Here is a 19,970-nt window from a genome sequence, read left to right on the forward strand (position 1 = left end):
CAAACATATGGTGTTTTTATGATGCCAATTACATGTTAAATATATGCTTTTTGTAGTCCTTTATACATTTCATATCCACATTTTCAAAATAAAAATTAAACTTTATTGAAATAAATATATAAATCTTCAAAATAGAGCTGGAAAGTACCTAAATTATCATCCTCAGACCAGTAAATATCATCTTTCCAGGCATCACTAGTGGTAGCGCCGTCTCCATGGTTACGAACATTGTAAATAACAGGTAAAGAAGACCCTATCAATCAAATATATGAAACAATATATATCAAATGTCACATAATGTAATACGAAAAACCAGTAGTAATTAAAAATAAGTCTTTTTATATAAATAGAACGTTTTTGAAACAAAATAACGGAGGGTTGACAATATCTTTTTTTTTTCCCAATTACTTACCTGCGTTGTTTGATCATGTATATTTGGTATAATCACATTTACGTCTCACCAGAATGACTTGAAGTCAACGGATTATATCTTTTTTTCTCGAAAAAACCCGATCGAATAATTTGAAAAAAACAAGATCACAGCCTGACACTATATTTAATGTATATTTACATTTACCTACGGGTGCAGGAATTCTCGCTACATTGTAGACCCATTGGTTGCCTTCGGCTGTTGTTTGCTCTATGGTCGGGTGGTTGTCGCTTTGACATATTCACCATTTCCTTTCTCAATTTTAAAGTTAACAAATTGAATAAAATCGTTGTATTCATAAGTTTTCCTTCTTTCTGATGTTCAGAAAACAATGTGCAATGGTGAGTAGTAAATAAAACGTCGATTTACTTGTTCTAATTTGCCTTGTTACGTTCACAATGACATGCTCCGAAAGGCCATTATTTTATAAAGGCACGACAAACAAGTCATCAAACGAAACGCATATGGCAATGCCACAATTTTGTCTCCCATTGCAAGGATAGGCCATCCAAATTAACTCAATCAATGTGATACGAAAAATATATCTTCATGCGAGAAATAAATAACAGGCTACAACTACATCAGATTGATAATGATAACTAATCTGAGGTCAAGTATTTATAAATAAAGGACATGATTCACAATTAACGTATGCCTTAAACACTTCTAGTGGTTTATTTTTCTAAGAGAAATAAATTTGTAGTGCAAGTCACATATTGATAGTATAAAAGTTAGTCTTGAACATGTGAAATCTAGTGAAGTATCCGATATAAAGAATACATACCTGAGAAGGTAACATCTTGAACTATTATTGAATCAATCTGTAAATCCGGCGGTGGAGTTAACTTAACATCTACACGATGGTCACTGGCACGTACATTGTTTGTTGTATTGTAGTCTTGATATCCGGTCTCAACAAATACCCAAAATAACCCCATGTCGCTCTCATGCAAATCCACCTAAATTTAATAGACATTTATTTCACATAGTCGTGGAAAGATGCATATCAAATCAAAATATTATCTTTGGAAGACCAAATTGCATACCAAGATAGAGGGAACATTTATTGTTGCATTATTGTTAGAGTTCGCAGGATATTCATCAATGCTCAAATAATTATATATTTATCTATTTGTAAATACCTTTGCTTGAGATGTGTATCCATCTTCTGGGAACAAAATATTCCTTTGCCAAACATATGTTGGACTTCTGAATCTTTTTGCGTCTTCAAAACTGTCAGTAAAAGAAAAATACACTCGGTCATACCAACTGGAAGTCTCTGTTATCCCAGTGCCAGTGTTACGCACTGACCATTGAACAACAAATGATTGTCCTGAGAATGCAACTGTTGGAACTGTGACACGTTCAATTGTCAAATCTGGAATTTTTCTCGTTTCAAATGACCATTTTGGCCCAGGAATAGTATCATTCTCTCCAATATCAATTTCCACCTTCCATGAATATTTTGTATTGGACGTTAATCTTGACGTTCTCCAATATGTACGCGATTGTATGGTAATAGCTGGTTGTTCTGGTTTTTCTTGTCCATACAGCCACAGATATATTTCATATTTGATAGCGTTTGGATAAGCTGGCCATCGTAATGTGGACTGTAATTCTACATTCATTTGACCATTTTTAGGCGTCACTGGTACTTCCAGTTGTAAAATTTTAATTTGCTGTGTGCCATTTGCTGTGCTTCCACAACTATCTTCAATGTGCCATGTTCGTATAATTGTGATACCACATTTGTTAATGTTTGAATCTGTAAAGTAAATTCTTTTGAAAGGTATTCCGCAAGGGTGGTTTATATTATTTGAAATATATTCTTGCATGCTCTTTGTAAAATCATCAATATCTCCGCAAGGAACCAATGCCTCTCTTGCAAACAATAACCTTATTGGTGTCGGAGATTCAAATGAGATTACTTGTGTTTGTGTAGCTTCATTCCCTGCAGCATCAGTTGCAGTCCAAACTCTTTGAATTCCACAGTTGTTTCCTACACTGTCTGTATAAAGAATGTTCGTTCCATCAGGATTATTGTCTGTTACAATTGGGATGCCAGTTATGTTTGGGTTAAAATCTGCGCCACATGTGAGTGTCTTATTTACGATCGTAGTCATCGAAGGTGGGATGTAATCTATTTAATATACAATCGTAAAATGATATATAAGTCTAAGACTTGGTCAATAAAAGGTTTCTTAGAATAATTTATTATGTTTCTATTCTTAAATAAACTCATCATAAATACCAGGAATAGAACCTTTGTCTACAAAAATTCCATTGTTTGTTAATAACATCTTCCAAGCATTGCAAATGTTTTGTGAATTCAGATATCATTTTGATGATGTAAATTTCAGGTAATTGTTTTCTGAATCGGAATGATTTCATTCTTTCCTTATCATTTTTTTGCTTAAACAGTGATGAACTCGTTCTTTAATCGATCTTTAAATTTAAAATACTCAATACTTGTGTAAAGTCAGAGGAGTCGATCGCGAATGATTTATAGTTTTGCAAGAATAATATTAATTAGATTGTAGATACTGTAACAGATCTTTAGATTTTTGCAGCAAAAATTCAAAAGATTCAATTGTAACAAAAATATAGTGATAGATCTTTTGTTCGATTAAGCAGACATTATGATATGTCCTTGGTTTGAATTCATAGGTTCATGAAACAAAAATCAGTATATAAATACGGATTTGACTGGAGACAATTCAAAATTCAAACTCATAGCACAAAGTTTGTCAAGCGTATAAATGTTTGAAATATAATTGTCTAGAGAAGACGAATATCGTATATCCCGAGATTCGACGGTGAAATATGTTTCTGTAAGTTCATAAGGCTAACTCTATCTCTCTTTTCACATAATTAACATAGCCATTAAAGTGCGAGGTTTGGCATGCCACAAAACCAGGTTCAACCCACCATTTTTTCCTTTAAAAATGTCCTGTACCAAGTCAGGAATATGGCCATTGTTATATTATTGTTCGTTTCTGTGTGTGTTACATTTTAACGTTGCGTCATTTGTTTTCTCTTATTTTTGAGTGTAATTTGACATTGCGATAAGACGTGTTACTGTACTTGTCTATCCCAAATTCATGTATTTGGTTTTGATGTTATATTTGTTATTCTCGTGGGAGTTTGTCTGATGATTTGTCCGTTTCTGTGTGTGTTACATTTTAGTGTTGTGTCGTTGTTCTCCTCTTATATTTAATGCGTTTCCCTCGGTTTTAGTTTGTTACCCCGATTTTGTTTTTTGTCCATGGATTTATGAGTTTTGAACAGCGATATACTACGGTTGCCTTTATTTTTCCTATGATCTGAAAACGGTTTTTTTTTACGTCACAATTTTTTTTCACAGGAAAGCAGGAAAGCTTGAAGTCATCATTGAATTTTTACCAAGGATGAACTGAGATAAAACGAAAACACCTTGATTCTAGAAATAATCATTAACTGGTCGGGTAAAGTATAAATAGGCTAAGCATTAGAGCAATCATGCTTTTGCAGTTTTATAATCTATTAATGATGTATGATTATATTCAAGACCATTTAAAAGTACTGACAGTATATCAATTTAATTTATTATATAACATTTTTTACTATAAAAATAAAAATTCCATAACCTTTATAGAAGTTAAACTTACTGATTCATCTTTGCACGAAAAGCTGTTTTTTCAAGAATTCGAAATACTAAAACATAAATTATCTCCCATGTGGCTTCTACATTTAGGATAAGAGCAGGTTTATATTTAACATTGCCCTAAAAGTGGGAGGTTTGGCATGCCACAAAACCAGGTTCAATCCACCATTTCTTCTTAAAATGTCCTGTACCAAGTCAGGATAATGGCCATTGTTATATCATAGTTTGTTTCTGTGTGTTTTACATTTTAATGTTGTGTTTCTGTTGTGTCGTAGTTCTCCTCTTATATTTGATGGGTTTCCTTCAGTTTTAGTTTGTAACCCGGATTTGTTTTTTTTTCTCAATCGATTTATGAATTTCGAACGGCGGTATACTACTGTTGTCTTTATTTAGTGTATATATAATCTGAGACACGGCTTCGTATTAAAAAAACTATTATGACAAACCAATACCTGTCTTAAATCTGTAAAGTGTGCTATTGCCTTCATTTCCAACAGCGTCGACAGCTTTCACAAGAAAAACATAAGTGGTGTTATCTTTCAAACTAAACATAGTGTTGGATAAGTTACAGATGACATACGTTGGAAGGCTCCCTTCTTCGTAAAGACTGCAGAAGGTACTACAGTTTTCATTGCAGCTTAAGATGAATGTGAACTGTCGCTGTTTGCTTATGTAATGTGGTTTATCGTTGATAACAATATCCGGTGGAGTTGTATCTAGAAGGCAATAAATATTACAGGAATGTAAGTATCAACCTAATTTTACTTTTACAACAGGTCACATTTTGTCAAAGTTCTCTAAAGAGCATCGTCAATAAAACACATTTTGATAGACATAACATCACACAGAATCATACACAATAGTCAATAGTCATTTTGGTATAGTGTATTGTTTGCAATTCTTATGACGTTAATTTGTCGCACGAGGAAAATCATAAATCGACAACCAAAAGCTATAGTTTAATAATATAGGTGATTGAGTGGTGCAGGGTGCTGTACTCAGTACATGTGGTGTTGTCACAATGTCCCAGATTCAGGGGTTCAAATCCCGCTTAGGTATAAGTAAACGAAAATTGCAGTTCTAACATTTTTTGCTAAATTTGAGACGAAAAATTATGGTGTTAGCCCTCTGTATAACCACAAGTTCATTTTTTGTGGGCGTTGCATTTAGTCTCTAGCTTATAAGGTATTTGCCTCAAGTTATGCTTGATAGGTGCAATGTGGGTTCTCGGTACAATTTGGTTACTGTAACGTTACATTTTTCGATTAATAAAATCAGGTCAAAAATATTATAGAAAAAAATATACCTCTCTGTAATGCAGAATTTTAGATACAAATTTCTTTAAAAAAAAAAACATGAATAGAATTGTGAAAGACAAGTTGCAAATATGTGATCAACAAGGAACTATAAAATAAAACACTTTACCGATTTGGAATTCGTATTTTCCAACGTCTGCTTGGTTTCCCTCCAAGTCTGTCCCAAATATGAATAACGTATAAAATCCCTCTGTCAGGTTGTCTCCAGACCAGTAATCTGTGCAGTTCGACTTTTCTGTCGCATCTGGTTTAACAATAGTACATGTTGATTTTACAGGCTCGTTGAATGTCCATGATACAGTAATATTACCATTCGTTGCTTTCTGTCTCGATATAAAGGTTAGTTCGGGTTTTGTTACATCTCCTGTTGAAAACACATATACATCAATGAGTTTGCTTTGTCAAAAGTAAACGGCCTAGCCACAATCAGATGTACATTTTGTGTTTCACATGAAGTCAAAAATGAGTATCACCTCAGGGAAAAACTCTTTTGTTATTTTGGTTCAAAAATGGTTTAATTTATGAAAAATTGCCATCGTTAGGCTAACACTGGAAGCATTTATATAATGACATGCAGTTTTTGGAAGAAATATTTAATATTTTTATTAAATAAATAGTGTTTAAAAACTGTATAATTTTCTTTAATGGTTGCCTTCAAGACATGGTCACAAGTGTCAGATTTTTGGTCAATGACAAAGACAACAAAACATGTTTAGAATTATTGAATATCAAACATTTTAATTGAAAAAAAAATGACAAGAAAATGTTTAACTCACAGTTATTTCAAACAACAGTAGCTTTCATTAATCAATAATCTTATCTGATAAAACTGTATCTAAAATTATCTATAAATAACAAAACTTCCAAAAGAACCCTTTCTTTTGGTGTATAGAACATTAAAATAACTTGATGCATATTCTTACAATAAACAATCAAACTTAGCAATACAATTTATATGTTTTGTCTATGGACAAGACATTGTATTCATATTTAATGAAATGCATTATCAAAACCTAATTTTGATATAGCTGAAAGTGTTCTCTTGAAGAAAAAAAATATACATTTTATCAGGTTTATCTATCAAATGATGCTTAACTTAAAGGAAACAAATACATTGTGATAATGTCTACGGACAAGAAATTTTATTGATATTCAATTAAATGCTTTCAAAGATGATTGTTAAAGTTAAGATTAAAAGTTACTAATTAAATTGTAAGCTGTGTTTTTTAAATTTTGGAAAATGTAAAAATGTACCCATAATTCTTTACATATCTCAATAATTTATTGATTAAGCCAAAATGAAGACACATTCTTTAAACTGAAATCCATATATCTGACTGTTTAAAACAATCAAACTATTATTAAAACTCAATTTTGACATAGTTGAATGTGTTCTCTTGAAAAAATAACATACATTTTACCTATCAAATTAGGCTGAACTCAAGGAAATTGGATACAAATATATTGTGGTAATGTCTACGGACAAGACAATTTCAGTTAAAAAAAATCTGTTAGAATTAATTGTGACTATATTTATGTTGAAAATACTGAGTTTTAATTTGAATAGATAACTTTCATCACCTATAAAAGATTTAAGTTCCATAGCAGACAAACAATTGAATTTAATACTTGTTATGTACAAGTGTCTTGTCCGTAGACACTTCCTCATCTGCTGGTAATACTGAAATGCAAAAGATAAAGTTAGAGAGAGAGAGAAATATTTTTTCTTTATTTGAAATTAGTTAATCTTTTAAGGTATGCTGCAACTTGAATAAACAATATTGAAGTAAAATAAGGTATGCTTTTCATGACTGATAATCTGACACTTTTTAAAATCCACTCCTATAAAGTAATTTTACAAAAATTGAGGACACTTAAATAACCATTTATTTATTAAAAATAAGATATTTCTAAGTTTAAACAACACATAGGACTAATTAAGATCCATAAAGCAGAGCAATATTGATAAAAAGACATGTCTACGGACAAGACATGTGTCTACGGACAAGACATTCTGACATATTTTAGAATTTTTTCCTCTATTAATAGATGGTAGAAAAAAATATTAGTAGTGTTTTCATATCTACAAAAGAACAGGAACTTAGCATTGCAACATTAATGTAATTATGCTTCCTGTTTACTAGGGAATGCATGTCTACGGACAAGATATTTTTTCACTTTATTTGTATATCCAACTTTGATGGCATATATCTCCAGCTAGGGTACTGCAATTTTGATAAATGAGGTAGTTTTTGATAATGGATATACTAGAAGAGAAAACAAACACATAATAGCATAAATTTGATTTATTTTTCTCTTTTATCACTACACTGAGCAAGCTAAAAACAAAAAAAACAAAATTTCATAACAAGCGCATAGTATTCCACTTTTTATCATAACTTTGTAACCACTGAAGATTTTTTGTTGCAACAACCAGTAAAAGAAAGATGAATAAATTGTCTATAGCAGTGAACCAATAATTTTGTTCAAATTAAGTTCACTTATAAACTATCAATTGATAAAAAGAGCGAAATTTTAAATGAAACAACATAACGTGAAATTTTGCCCATTTTCAGCGTGTACTTTAGTGGGTTTTTTTCAAAACGGTAACACCTATACATGATATTTGATATTCATTGTGAAACCCTACATTCTCTTCTTCAGTTCAAAGATGTATTACTTATGTAAAGTCTATCTTCTTGTCTTTACAAGCCTATAACATAGACCCAATATGAAATGCACATCTGATCTTGGCTAGGCCGAAAGGGTTGTTTAGTCTTCTCTACCCCAGTTTATCTTCCAGTTCTAAACTACATGTAAACATCAGCTACATTTGTATTTTTCCAAACGCGGGGATTTCCAAATCAAGGCTTTTACTTAACTTGATCTAGAAGGGAGTCATAATAAAATTCGTAATTCCGTGATTAGTCCTTTGTATGAACATTTTATTAATTAACATCACACATTTCAAATCATGAAAATATCAGATGCCGATGTGTTGTGTCGTTTTTTTTTTTGTCAAGTTGGATAATAGCTTTACGCTATTGAGTATGTCTTATTTACATAAAGATATTGTCCAAAACAAAAACTATGAAAGATGCAAAGTTTGCTATTTGGGCTGTCAGACGAGCGTTTCATCTAACCAAGACTCGTCAGTTGTGCTCAAAATTAAAACAGAAGAACGGCAAAACCAATTACGAATTTGAAGAGCATAAAAACCCGAAAAAAACTTGAACAGTTGAAGAAAATATGGTTGGATAAATTTCTGTCTGGGTGCAAAAACCTTTAGTGTTCCGATTTATTCTATATTCTAGAGAACATGAAAACATCAATTACATTCCATGTCAACCCAAAAATGCTGACTACTGGGTTGTTGATACCCTAGAGAACGAAACTTCCAACAGCAGTGACAACGACTAAGTGCTTGTATAAACTAAAAACAATTCCCAGGCTTATGATTTGAACGTCAGACGCGTGTTTTTTATACATAAGATAGAGCTCAAATCAAATCAGTTTGAATGAAAAACGAATTTTAATGTGACTTTTTCCGTGCCTTTTTTTTCTGTGACTTTTTCTCTTCAATTTCGAAAAGGTATAATGAAATCTAGGATATATAGGCGGGAAGCAGGAGTCAAGAGTCTGGTGGAAACAACGGGGAGACGGGAAGTTAAACATAAGTTTAATATGCTTTCCGATACCTTTTTCCGACTGGGAGTAATGGGGTTAAGATTTGGAATCAGAGACCTCTTTTTGCTATAAAGTTTTATAGTGGAAATGTTAAAACTATTATACACTTAATACTGTTACAACTTTAGTCGTAAAAAGGTTTTGGGGATACATCAAATAAGAAAAGGAGTCTTGAAAGCCAAGCAAACGGCGCTTAAACATATTTGTTTGTTCTGTATGCAAAACAAATATGTCAAGTTGATTGTGGGTTTTATGCCGGTCAAACTAAGTTTTAACCTCAAACTAAATGCAACAGAAAATGTTTTAGTTCTAATCTATAGCAAATGCCCTATCTATACACAGAAAAAAAGTCCCAAGAATTCTAACTTGAGGAAAACTCAAAATCAGCATATTTAATTTCCTATGGAAATTAAACATTGGAAGGGGAGATAACTCTGCAAAAATGAGTCTCTTTTTTTGGCAGTTTTGTTGATTTTCTTAAAATTTATGTAAAGTATGATACTTTGATGTGGTTATAAGTTTGTATTTGACTAAATTATATAATCTTCTGCTCATAAAATGTACAAAACCGAAGTGTTAGGGTATTTTTTGTTTTGTCTTAGCATTTTTCAGTAAAGAAATTGAATTTGATTTGTGACTTCGTGACCATTTTGAAAAAAATAATGTGAAAATGTGGTATTGTTTATATCTGTTCAGCATCTTCCTTGTTTAAAGAAACTTTAAACCACAAAAAGAAGAATATATGCTCAATTATTTTTATTAAATTTGAGATTCTTTACCTTGACATGTTGAAAAATTCAATAAATGGTCAACTAATGAATTAAGTAATCTAGATTGAAGCTTGATTAAAAGATATAAAGACACCTTAAGATTTGTTTGTTATACTCTTAAGACGGCTATAATATCAAGAATCAATACATTCTGTTGAATAGAAGCGGTCAAGTTATAATTTTGTATCAATTTTTATTAAAATTTTTCTGCCTTTTTTACAGAGTTGTCTCTCTTTTTCAATGCATGTCTCCATGTGAATTTTAAATCGTGATTTTTAAGTAAAATTTTCTGGGACTTTTTTCTGTGTATATTTGGGGTATAATGCTAAAGATTAAAACTTAATTGTCTTCTGTTGTAATTACTTTAAGGTTTGGGTCAAACTTATGCTAGATTGACTGGACTAAAACCTTTCAAAACGAATACTTAAATATTTACTTATTCTGAACTGCCATATTGTTTTGTTGCGAATTGCCGATGATTCAACTTTGCAATCGCTGGTCTTTCCTCTGCCGGCACCTGAAAGGAATATATATCACATCGTAAGCAGGATTATCATGTAAAACTAATTATGCAATGGAAATTGCAGAATTTTACACCCGCGAAAATAACCCGCTATACGGTAATTAATTGAAAAAAATGAATAGAAATGTTTTGTGAACAAGGATCACAGCTTTTTTTGTAAAGTCATTGATAAAAAAAATACTTATAAATAACTCCAGCATATGGTTAAATGACGCTAAAATGACGCTAGTTAATGACTTTTTATCTTACCTCCTATACATTTCTAGGAATATGATTGGTTAAAAGCAACCTCGTGGAGACCGTGTATATTCCATATTAGGTTAGAAGGTAGGCGGGGCTTTTCAATACACGGTTAGTAGAGGTGTTACGTCCCTATATAAAAGCAAAACAGTACTGTGAAAAAATCTTAAAGGTTTCAACAGACAATGAATGATTGAAATAGATTCATAAAACACATTTAAAGCTAACAAGTTGTTATTGTTCGCATTCATTTTTGAATGATCAATGGAAGTATAATTTCGTAATGCTTACGGTATTGAAGACTAGCTCACTATGATAGGTTACTAGTCTAAGGCCACATGTTAAGATAGTCGGCAAGATAAATTCGTTACATAGCGCACTAGTGACTTAATACGGTATATATGGGGTCAGTAAATTCTATATGGGGATTCGAGCTTCTCGCTCACCCCATATGGAATTTACTGACCCCGTATATACCGTATTAGGTCACCAGCACACTATTTAACTAATAATATTCAATTAGAATTGTAACACAATTAATAGCTGATATTCAAATTATAAAATCTTTTTCAGCCTTAAAAATAGTTATTCGTCAATAACCAAATTATGTAAACGATGTCCTCTAAACAACTCGGTGTACTGTGAAAAAGAATCAAATGTAAATGTGGTTCTCTATGCAACTCAGTGTACTGTGACTTCCAATTTGCAACACCAAAAACAACAAACATTAAATTTGGTATGCTTATTTTGTTTTCTTGATTTTTTTATTTTCAATAACCAGATATATTTTAGAATGAATTTTGGAAACAATAATTGCATATTTCCCAAATTATGAATTTAAACCCACTTCATAATCATTTATCTTTAAATGAACATACATAGTCGTTTTATTCTGCAAGTGTGCTGTGACTACGTGTTCATAATATTTTTTAAAAGATGGTACTGTGCTTTCACGTTTGTGAGTATTTTGACTGCATGCTGTAGTATCATATGACAACCTTAACTATTAGTTTTCGTATTCTAGAGTGGTCATCTTGCTTTGTTATTTAACTTTTCCATATCACAACCCTGCAAATATTGTACGAAACAAACGTTTTTATTTTCTAACACAATATTCTGAACTCTGGACACACACACATATTTGGGTTTGCATGTGAAAAGTTTTTGTCCTTTTGAACAATTTTTTGATAATTTTGTATCAGGCTGAAGGGTTATCCAATGAAAAGCTTTTGAACAGTCATCCAGTCTCATTCATTTAATACAAACTGGTGTGGACACCACTTACCACTAAGGCATGTATAGCTTTAATGTCTTCTAATCTCTTTTAGCTTCCTTAAGGCTTTTTTTAACTTTTATTTATCGTAAATTCTAAATTCGTTAGCTTATCAGTACCATCAATGCTTCCATGATATGTAGAAGTTCATTGTTATCTTTCGGGCACTTTGATAGACATATCATTCAAATCGACTATAGATATCCAATTCATAGAATTTAATCAACATTTTATATATTCGACACGCCACAGTTTCTTATTTGCATACTATATCTTATATATTTTTATGTATGAACATTGTTTCCCATATCTTTCAAATTCACATAACATAACATGTATATTAAATTCATTAGAAAATAAAGAAATTAGCTGGGGTTTTTTTGGTGACATTTCTAGAGTATTCGATAAAGTTTGGCATAAAGGATTGCTACATAAAATGAAGTCATACGGTGTGGACGGGGGAAATTATTAAATTGGTTTGAAAGTTACCTAAACAACAGACAACAGCGAGCTGTTATTAAACAATCTTCCTCTGAACTTTGCAGTATTTCAGCTGGTGTCCCATCGGGTTCTGTTTTGGGACCGCTGTTATTTAATATATATATTAATGATATTGCTGAACACTTGATTTCTTTATGTAGATTATTTGCAGATGATACATCTCTGGGCTACTCTAGTCGTGACACGACACAAATAAAATCAGTGATCAGTCAAGACCTGAGCGATTGTACTAAGAAATGGCTGATGTCCTTTAACCCAGCAAAAACAGAAATAATGTTGCTTTCATACATTGAAACTCCAGAAATGAATTTCACTTTCAATGGTAAGAGGATTGAAGTTACAGACTTCCACAAACACTTGGGTGTTACATTTAGTAAGGATGCTAAATGGAACACCCATGTGGAAAATATCATAAAAAATGTATCTAAACATTTGAATGTACTTAGAAAATTAAAGTACAGGATAAGTAGGAGCAACTTAAAAAAGCTTTACTTGATTTTTATTAGACCGCTACTCTATGCATGTGAAGTTTGGGATAATACGGGTGTGGGTTATTATAACAGGTCTTCCAATTTTTACAAGTAATAGAATTATTTATGATGAGATTGGTTGGGAAACTCTAGCTGAACGAAGAGAAAGAAGGAAGTTACAATTATTCTATAATATTCAACATAATAATGCACCAGCCTATCTTTGCAATTCAAGTTCACCAACAATCCAAAGTACAGCTGTTTATCCATTACGTAATGGGAATGATAAAATACACCCTTTTTGTAGACTTACATTAACCCAAGAATCCTTCATACCTTCAACAATACGACTGTGGAATAACCTTAATGTGGTGACACGCAACATTGACTCTTTAGGTAAATTTAAAACCGAACTAAAAAAAGTTAAATTGAATTCAAAAGCCCAAGTACCAAAACATTATGACTTTGGCAATCGTAAACTCAATATTATTTTGACACAATTTAGGTGCTCAGCTTCTTTTTTGAATTACGATCTTAACAGAGTCAACATTATTTCAGACTCGTTTGTAGTTGTGGTGCTTAGTGCGAAGATTCACGTCACTTCTTTTTTTATTGTCCTAATTATTCGAATATAAGAACCAAATTATTTAATAATCTACATTGGTTACCAGATAACTCTCTACTAAATTTGAACATCTTAACCTCCGGCGATACGTCTTTAACTAATGTTGAAAATGAAAGAATTGTAAAGAATGTATATGAATTTATTAAAGAGTATAAGAGGTTTCTAATTGTGTAATATAGCACATCATAAAGTGCAAATACATGCATATTGTGTATAACCATTCACATCATCACACACCATCTCTTCACAGTTCAAATATTTTTTATATATATATAATAAAATTGAGAATGGAAATGGGGAATGTGTCAAAGAGACAACAACCCGACCGGAAGACAACAGCAGAAGGTCACCAACAGGTCTTCAATGCAGAGAGAAATTCCCGCACCCGGAGGCGTCCTTCAACTGGCCCCTAAACAAATATATATACTAGTTCAGTGATAATGAACGCCATACTAAACTCCAAATTGTACACAAGAAACTAAAATTAAAAATAATACAAGACTAACAAAGGCCAGAGGCTCCTGACTTGGGACAGGCGAAAAAATGCGGTTGGGTTAAACATGTTTATGAGATCTCAACCCTCCCCCTATACCTATAGCCACTGCAGAAAAGTAAATGTATTGTTTGTATGCATGCTTTGTAAATATTCTATTGTTATAAATTGTTATGGGAGAAGACTTTTTAAGTTTGATTAACTTGTGTCTCATCCCTTTTGTACATTTAAGCAAATGAAATATGTTTAAACTAAAACATATCATAAAGTTTAAGTACCATACTGACCAGTGTCAGCAACATTCCATATTTTTATTTTTTTTACTTTTGTTTGCGTTTCAACACTTTATTTAAATTATGTTCTATGTAAGTTTCAGTGTGTCTTTATGTCACAACCTCTAATCGCAATAATTACAACTCGATGGGTACTTCGCACAGTGAACTCGACAAAAACTTCAGAGAGCAACCCATATAATTTCTCGGAGTTTAAAGTTGCAAAATATTGGGCGATTATAAGAGTTCAAAACTACATAGCATTTGTTGACCGTGAAGTCACAGTAAACAGTTCGAAATAAAATAAACGCAAAGTCACAGCACAGTTGCAGATTAAACCGACCACGTATATTTATAACATGTAAAAGAATGTAGCGATATGAGGGACTATACATGTTTGATATTAATGATAAATGATTTTGAATCATGGTTTAATTCATGTTTTGGCATTCATAACTATATTTTATTACTGAATTATCAAAAGTCTTGAAAAGCCATCGAACTTTCGGACCCAACACACAAATAATTTGAAATTGTGTTATTATTTTTATGTTTATTATGTGCTTTGCAAAATTCATTCAGTAATACATCATGTTATTTAAGAAAAAATATAAAAATACTGGTACATCGAATGTCATTTGGTGTTGCAAAATAGAAATCTTAGTACAACGAGAACTTCATTTATTACATAGTATGATAATGTGGCAAATGATTGATTGCCGAATATGAAATCGTACGGTGATTAACATATGTCTATAGAGTAGTTTTTGTCTTATCCAGAGGTCTTCCGTGTTTTATATTCAATAGAATAAAATAAAATATACCTGGATCTAAGTTCACGTAATAGTGTTTCTTTTCTGTAAACACAAAATTGGTATTCACTACAAGAGTCTTTTCAATGGCACCTTGTGGAAAATAAGCATCTCTGCTTGTTGAAATGTCGATTTTGTATACAACTGCATCCGTTTCATTATCTTTGAAGTACATATATGTTGTTCTGTTCGGTCGTTCAAACTAAAAACATGTATGAAATTATTCAATATTTGCTTTTTATTCATCGATGGAAGGAAAACGGTAATCTAAAAATCTACAATATATAGATTTGATATGTCTTCAAAATTTACATAAAGTTATGACTTAATCTGGAATGTTATTCTTGAACTTTATATTTACTTCAACAATCAGTATAGTACCACAATCTGGTTTATTAGTTTAAACATATTTATTTATAGTGGATTGGGAAACAAGTTTTGCAACTTATATTAATCCCTTTCCACTTTGCGGGTGCGAGTGCTGCCTTGTAGCGGCATAAGCCTGCTCTTTTTCGAAATCTACAAGGGTGTCTTTAACGTGCAAGAGATATGGCTCTCTCTTGACACGGGTCAGCCATTTATCGTCCCCTTCCGACGGACTATCATCGTTTCCTCGAGACCATACTCGCAAATGGTGTCAAGGGAGAGCCGAAAATTCAGTTCCTGAAATTTTCATCCCAATTGGGAATCGAACCAGGAACCTTTGTGTTAGTAGTCTGGTTTATTTCAGAAGAGTGTTACGAAATAAATCAATTAGATGCCCTACTAATCAACAGACGCATACATTTTCTAAACTCATGTTCAAATTATTTTTTTCTATTTTTTTCCTCCCCAAGTAAAACGAGTATTCTAAACGGTTTGCACAACATTTATCTCTTAGTAGGCGACCACAGTAATTATCGATGTTTAAAATAGTAAAGCGATGTATTTTGATGAAACAAACAGAAAACTTAACACGACAGACCAAATGACACAGAAATAAACATCTACAGGTCACCATGCAGACTTCAACGATGAGTGAAACTCATACAAATATTTGTTTTTCGTTCATCTTTTGTATATAGGTTAGGCCATTAATTTTCTCGTTTGAATTGTTTAACATTTGTCATTTCGTGGCCTTTGATAGCTGACTATACGGTATGGGCTTTGCTAATTGTTGAAAGCCGTACGATGACCTATAGTTGTTAATTTCTGTGTCATTTGGTCTCTTGTGGAGAGATGTCTCATTTGCAATGTGGCGAGGTTACACTTGTTTTAAGGCGCGCCAACCTGCCTACTAACATAGGACAGTTAAAACACACTGTAAAATCCGTTAAAATTGGCATCACTCAGCAGATCGATACAAAACAGAAATAATTATAACAAAACAAAGAGGGGACGTGGCAGGGTTATTAGACAACCCCACAACAAAAGGACAATAAGTACAGATCTGAGAGTACTCGCAGTTATGGACAGCTAGTTCAGACCCAATAACAACAAATAAAAAGATAAAAATTTATCAGGCGTCTTGTAGGCAAGTTTCCGCCTATTAAGGGTTGTTTTATACTTTAAATTAATATTGTTACCTGTTTATCAAATTTGATGGTCCATGTGCTATGGGTTGGAAATAAATCACCAACAGGTTGAACTTCAACTATTTCTGGTGGAGACACTGTAAATAATTTGAATAAAGAATGGTGTTAGATCTTAATAAATTCAAAAAGATTAACATATTAGCACCGTATATTTTGATTTTTGTTATTAACATTTTAAATATAAATGTAGACAGAAATTATCTAGTGAGATGAAAGTTGTCTATGTACCATTCGTTTTGATATTTGGTGCTAACTAGTCTAGCACTAATAGGTAGGAAATGGAAGAGAAAGTCTAATGAAAGGAAACGTGCATAGAATGTCTATGTGGAGCATATCAAGGACACAAATAATTTTGAAAATGAATGATAGATTTTTTTCCAAATATGTAGGGGGGCCTCTGTAGCCAAGTTGTCTGAGAATTCGAAGTGAAAAATAAAATTAAAAAAATAGTGAACTCCGAGGTAAATTCAAAACGGAAAGTCCCTAATCAAATGTCAAAATCAAAAGAACAAACACATCAAACGAATGGATAACAACTGTCATATTCCTGACTTGGTACAGGCATTTTCTTATGTATACAATGGTGGATTGAACCTTGTATTACAGCTAGCTAAAAGAGGGACGAAAGATACCAGAGGGACAGTCAAATCTGAAATAAACTGACAACGCAATGGCTAAAAATGAAAAGGACAAACAGACAAACAATAGCACATATGACACAACATAGAAAACTAAAGAATAAACAACACAAACCCCACTAAAAACTGGGGGTGATCTCAGGTGCTCCGTAAGGGTAAGCAGATCCTGCTCCACATGTGGCACCCGTCGTGTTGTTTATGAGATAACAAATCCGGTAAATAGTCTAATTCGGTAGGTCACATTCATGAAAGGGGAGGGGATTGTAGGTACGACGTAAGGAACATATTGGATATCATTTGGGAAACGGCTATTCCATAACGGTCAACCAACTCGTGATGGCGTCCGTAAAATTTACGAAGAGATGATTTCAACTTCATAATTTGGAACTCCTGATTTAATAGCTTCCTTATAAGCAACAACCCTCTATCAAGAAAATCATGATAGGAAATGCAAGCACGGTAATATCGTATCAATTGGGAGATATATACACCGTATGCAGGTGCTGCTGGAATGTTGCTACTTAGAAATGGAAAGTTCACAATTTGAAAGCTGAAATCATCTCTTTTGTCGTAAAGTTTTGTTTTCAATCGACCCTCATTGTCAATTTCTAGATGTAAGTCAAGATATGAGGCCGACTTAACTGTATCTGTTGTATCCGTTATCTCTAGTTCAATGTAGATGCACTCGACATAGTCACCAAATTTTGAATTATTTAGTGAAAGAACATCATCTATATTCGCTAGTAAATACTTACCGCCAAGATTTATCATAATAATGCTGAAAATGGCGTTAAAACCAAATAATCAATCAATCCAAATACATGTATACAGGGGAAAAAAAATTCATTCCTTTTATTAATTTTGCAACGGTATGATACTGTTATCCTATATACGCAATGCCAAATAACCCGTATGATAATAGTAGGTTAAGCTGGGGTCACACATTCAGGATTTTTACTGCCGTCCTTGACAGGACCATTCCCGATTAAAATTTGTCAAAAGTCTGATCAAGATCCTGTGAATCGTGGATTGAAATTCGATTTGTATCTTTCGCCAGGTAAAATTCGACCGAGTCTGTCACGACTGCGTCCCGATTCTACCGAATGTAATCCGACAGAGATCAGATAGTGACAAGACAGTGAACCGACGCTGACGGAAGTTATCCGTTCGAAAACTGTCGGCATAATCGGGATGATCAGGTACTGTCAGAACGTAATCCTATCACGGTCCGCTCTATCGCATTGCAAACGGCTTTGTCTGGTCTCAGTCGTATTGTATTCTGTTATTGTCGGGACTTCTCCAGATCATTCCCGTTCCACAGGACACCGTCCCGAATACACAGAACATTGTTAGGAATTCGATCCGATACAGCAGAATCTGTCACGACATAGGCACGATTGTAATCCGACTAGACAAAATCGGCTGAGTTTCCCCGAATGTTACGGGACGCACCTAACTGTCGGGGTGCTTTGCCGAACTATTCGGACCCTTCCCGACCAGTAGGAATCTGTTACGAACTAAAACGACTGCGTTCAGACAATAATAGGACATTCCAGATAATTGAGGATACTAATCCGACTTTTTCACTTTTCGTGTCGTATCGATGTCTGATCTCAAACGGGAGCAATAATCGGCAATGTGTGAACCCCGCATTAGTAAATGGTTGTAAATACCAGAGTATTATTAATAAGAAAAAAAGTGAAAAAACAAAAATACTGAACTCTGGGGAAAATTCAAAACGAAAAGTCCCTAATTAAATGACAAAATCATATGATAAAACACATCAAACGAATGGACAACAACTATCACATTCTTGACTTGGTGCAGGCATTCTCAAATGTAGAAAATGGTGGATTGAACCTGGTTTTAAAGCGCTAAATCTCTCACTTCTATGACAGTCGTATCAAATTCCATTATATTTATAACGATACGTGAAAAAAACAGACATAATGGGAAAATTGTCAAAATAGGGACACAGCCATCATCACCGTGTCACAATCTTAATCAGAACAAAAACAAACAAATGTATAACAATAAAGCACAAAAAGGGAAATATAAAATTTTAGCAACCACATGCATTGCTACTTATATATGTATTTAAAAATCAACCCAAATGACTGCATGGCGAGTTAACAAAAATGTCAGTATTCACCTCAGAAGCTAACAAAACCTTTAAACAGACTTACTAAGGAGGGATATAGTTACGATACTGTTGTCAGGTCATTAAATATTGCATATTTTGGCTTTAATATTGATTCTCTTATAGGGTCTTTGTATCGGAATTAAACACATTTATTTAAAAACCAGTTGGTGGCATGACACGGGTTATGTTCTTCTCATATATTTTATGATGGTATAATACTAAACCCCTAACGGGAGGGATTGTGGCTGATATACCTATGATGAAGACATAATCTTTCAATCAGTTTAATTGAGGTCTGGAGCTGGCATGTCAGTAACTGCTACATGTAGTAGTCTGTTGTTATTTATGTATTATTGTCATTTTTTTTATTTTCTTTTGTTACCTCTTCTGACATCAGACTCGGACTTCTCTTGAACTGAATTTTACTGTGCGTATTGTTATGCGTTTACTTTTCTACATTGGCTAGGGGTATAGGGGGAGGGTTGAGATATCAAAAAACATTTTTAACCCGTCTCATTTTTGCGCCTGTCCCAAGCCAGGAGCCTCTGGCCTTTGTTAGT

General features: G+C 33.0%; 1 protein-coding gene across 1 annotated transcript in view; it reads right to left on the minus strand.

The window, feature by feature from the left end:
- The window catches only part of LOC139513416 (uncharacterized), a 93,324-nt gene that overhangs the window by 57,179 nt on the left and 16,175 nt on the right, over positions 1 to 19,970 (minus strand). Inside the window, exons 8-15 of the mRNA XM_071301861.1 lie at positions 16,621 to 16,706; positions 15,068 to 15,257; positions 10,283 to 10,363; positions 5,499 to 5,753; positions 4,526 to 4,789; positions 1,573 to 2,570; positions 1,215 to 1,389; positions 149 to 253 (exon numbers count right to left, since the gene is read on the minus strand). Coding sequence (XP_071157962.1) covers positions 149 to 253; positions 1,215 to 1,389; positions 1,573 to 2,570; positions 4,526 to 4,789; positions 5,499 to 5,753; positions 10,283 to 10,363; positions 15,068 to 15,257; positions 16,621 to 16,706 — 2,154 coding nt within the window. The remainder of the gene's footprint in view (positions 1 to 148; positions 254 to 1,214; positions 1,390 to 1,572; positions 2,571 to 4,525; positions 4,790 to 5,498; positions 5,754 to 10,282; positions 10,364 to 15,067; positions 15,258 to 16,620; positions 16,707 to 19,970) is intronic.

This window comes from Mytilus edulis, chromosome 2, assembly GCF_963676685.1.
Source record: "Mytilus edulis chromosome 2, xbMytEdul2.2, whole genome shotgun sequence".
Classification (NCBI taxonomy): Eukaryota; Metazoa; Mollusca; class Bivalvia; order Mytilida; family Mytilidae; genus Mytilus; species Mytilus edulis.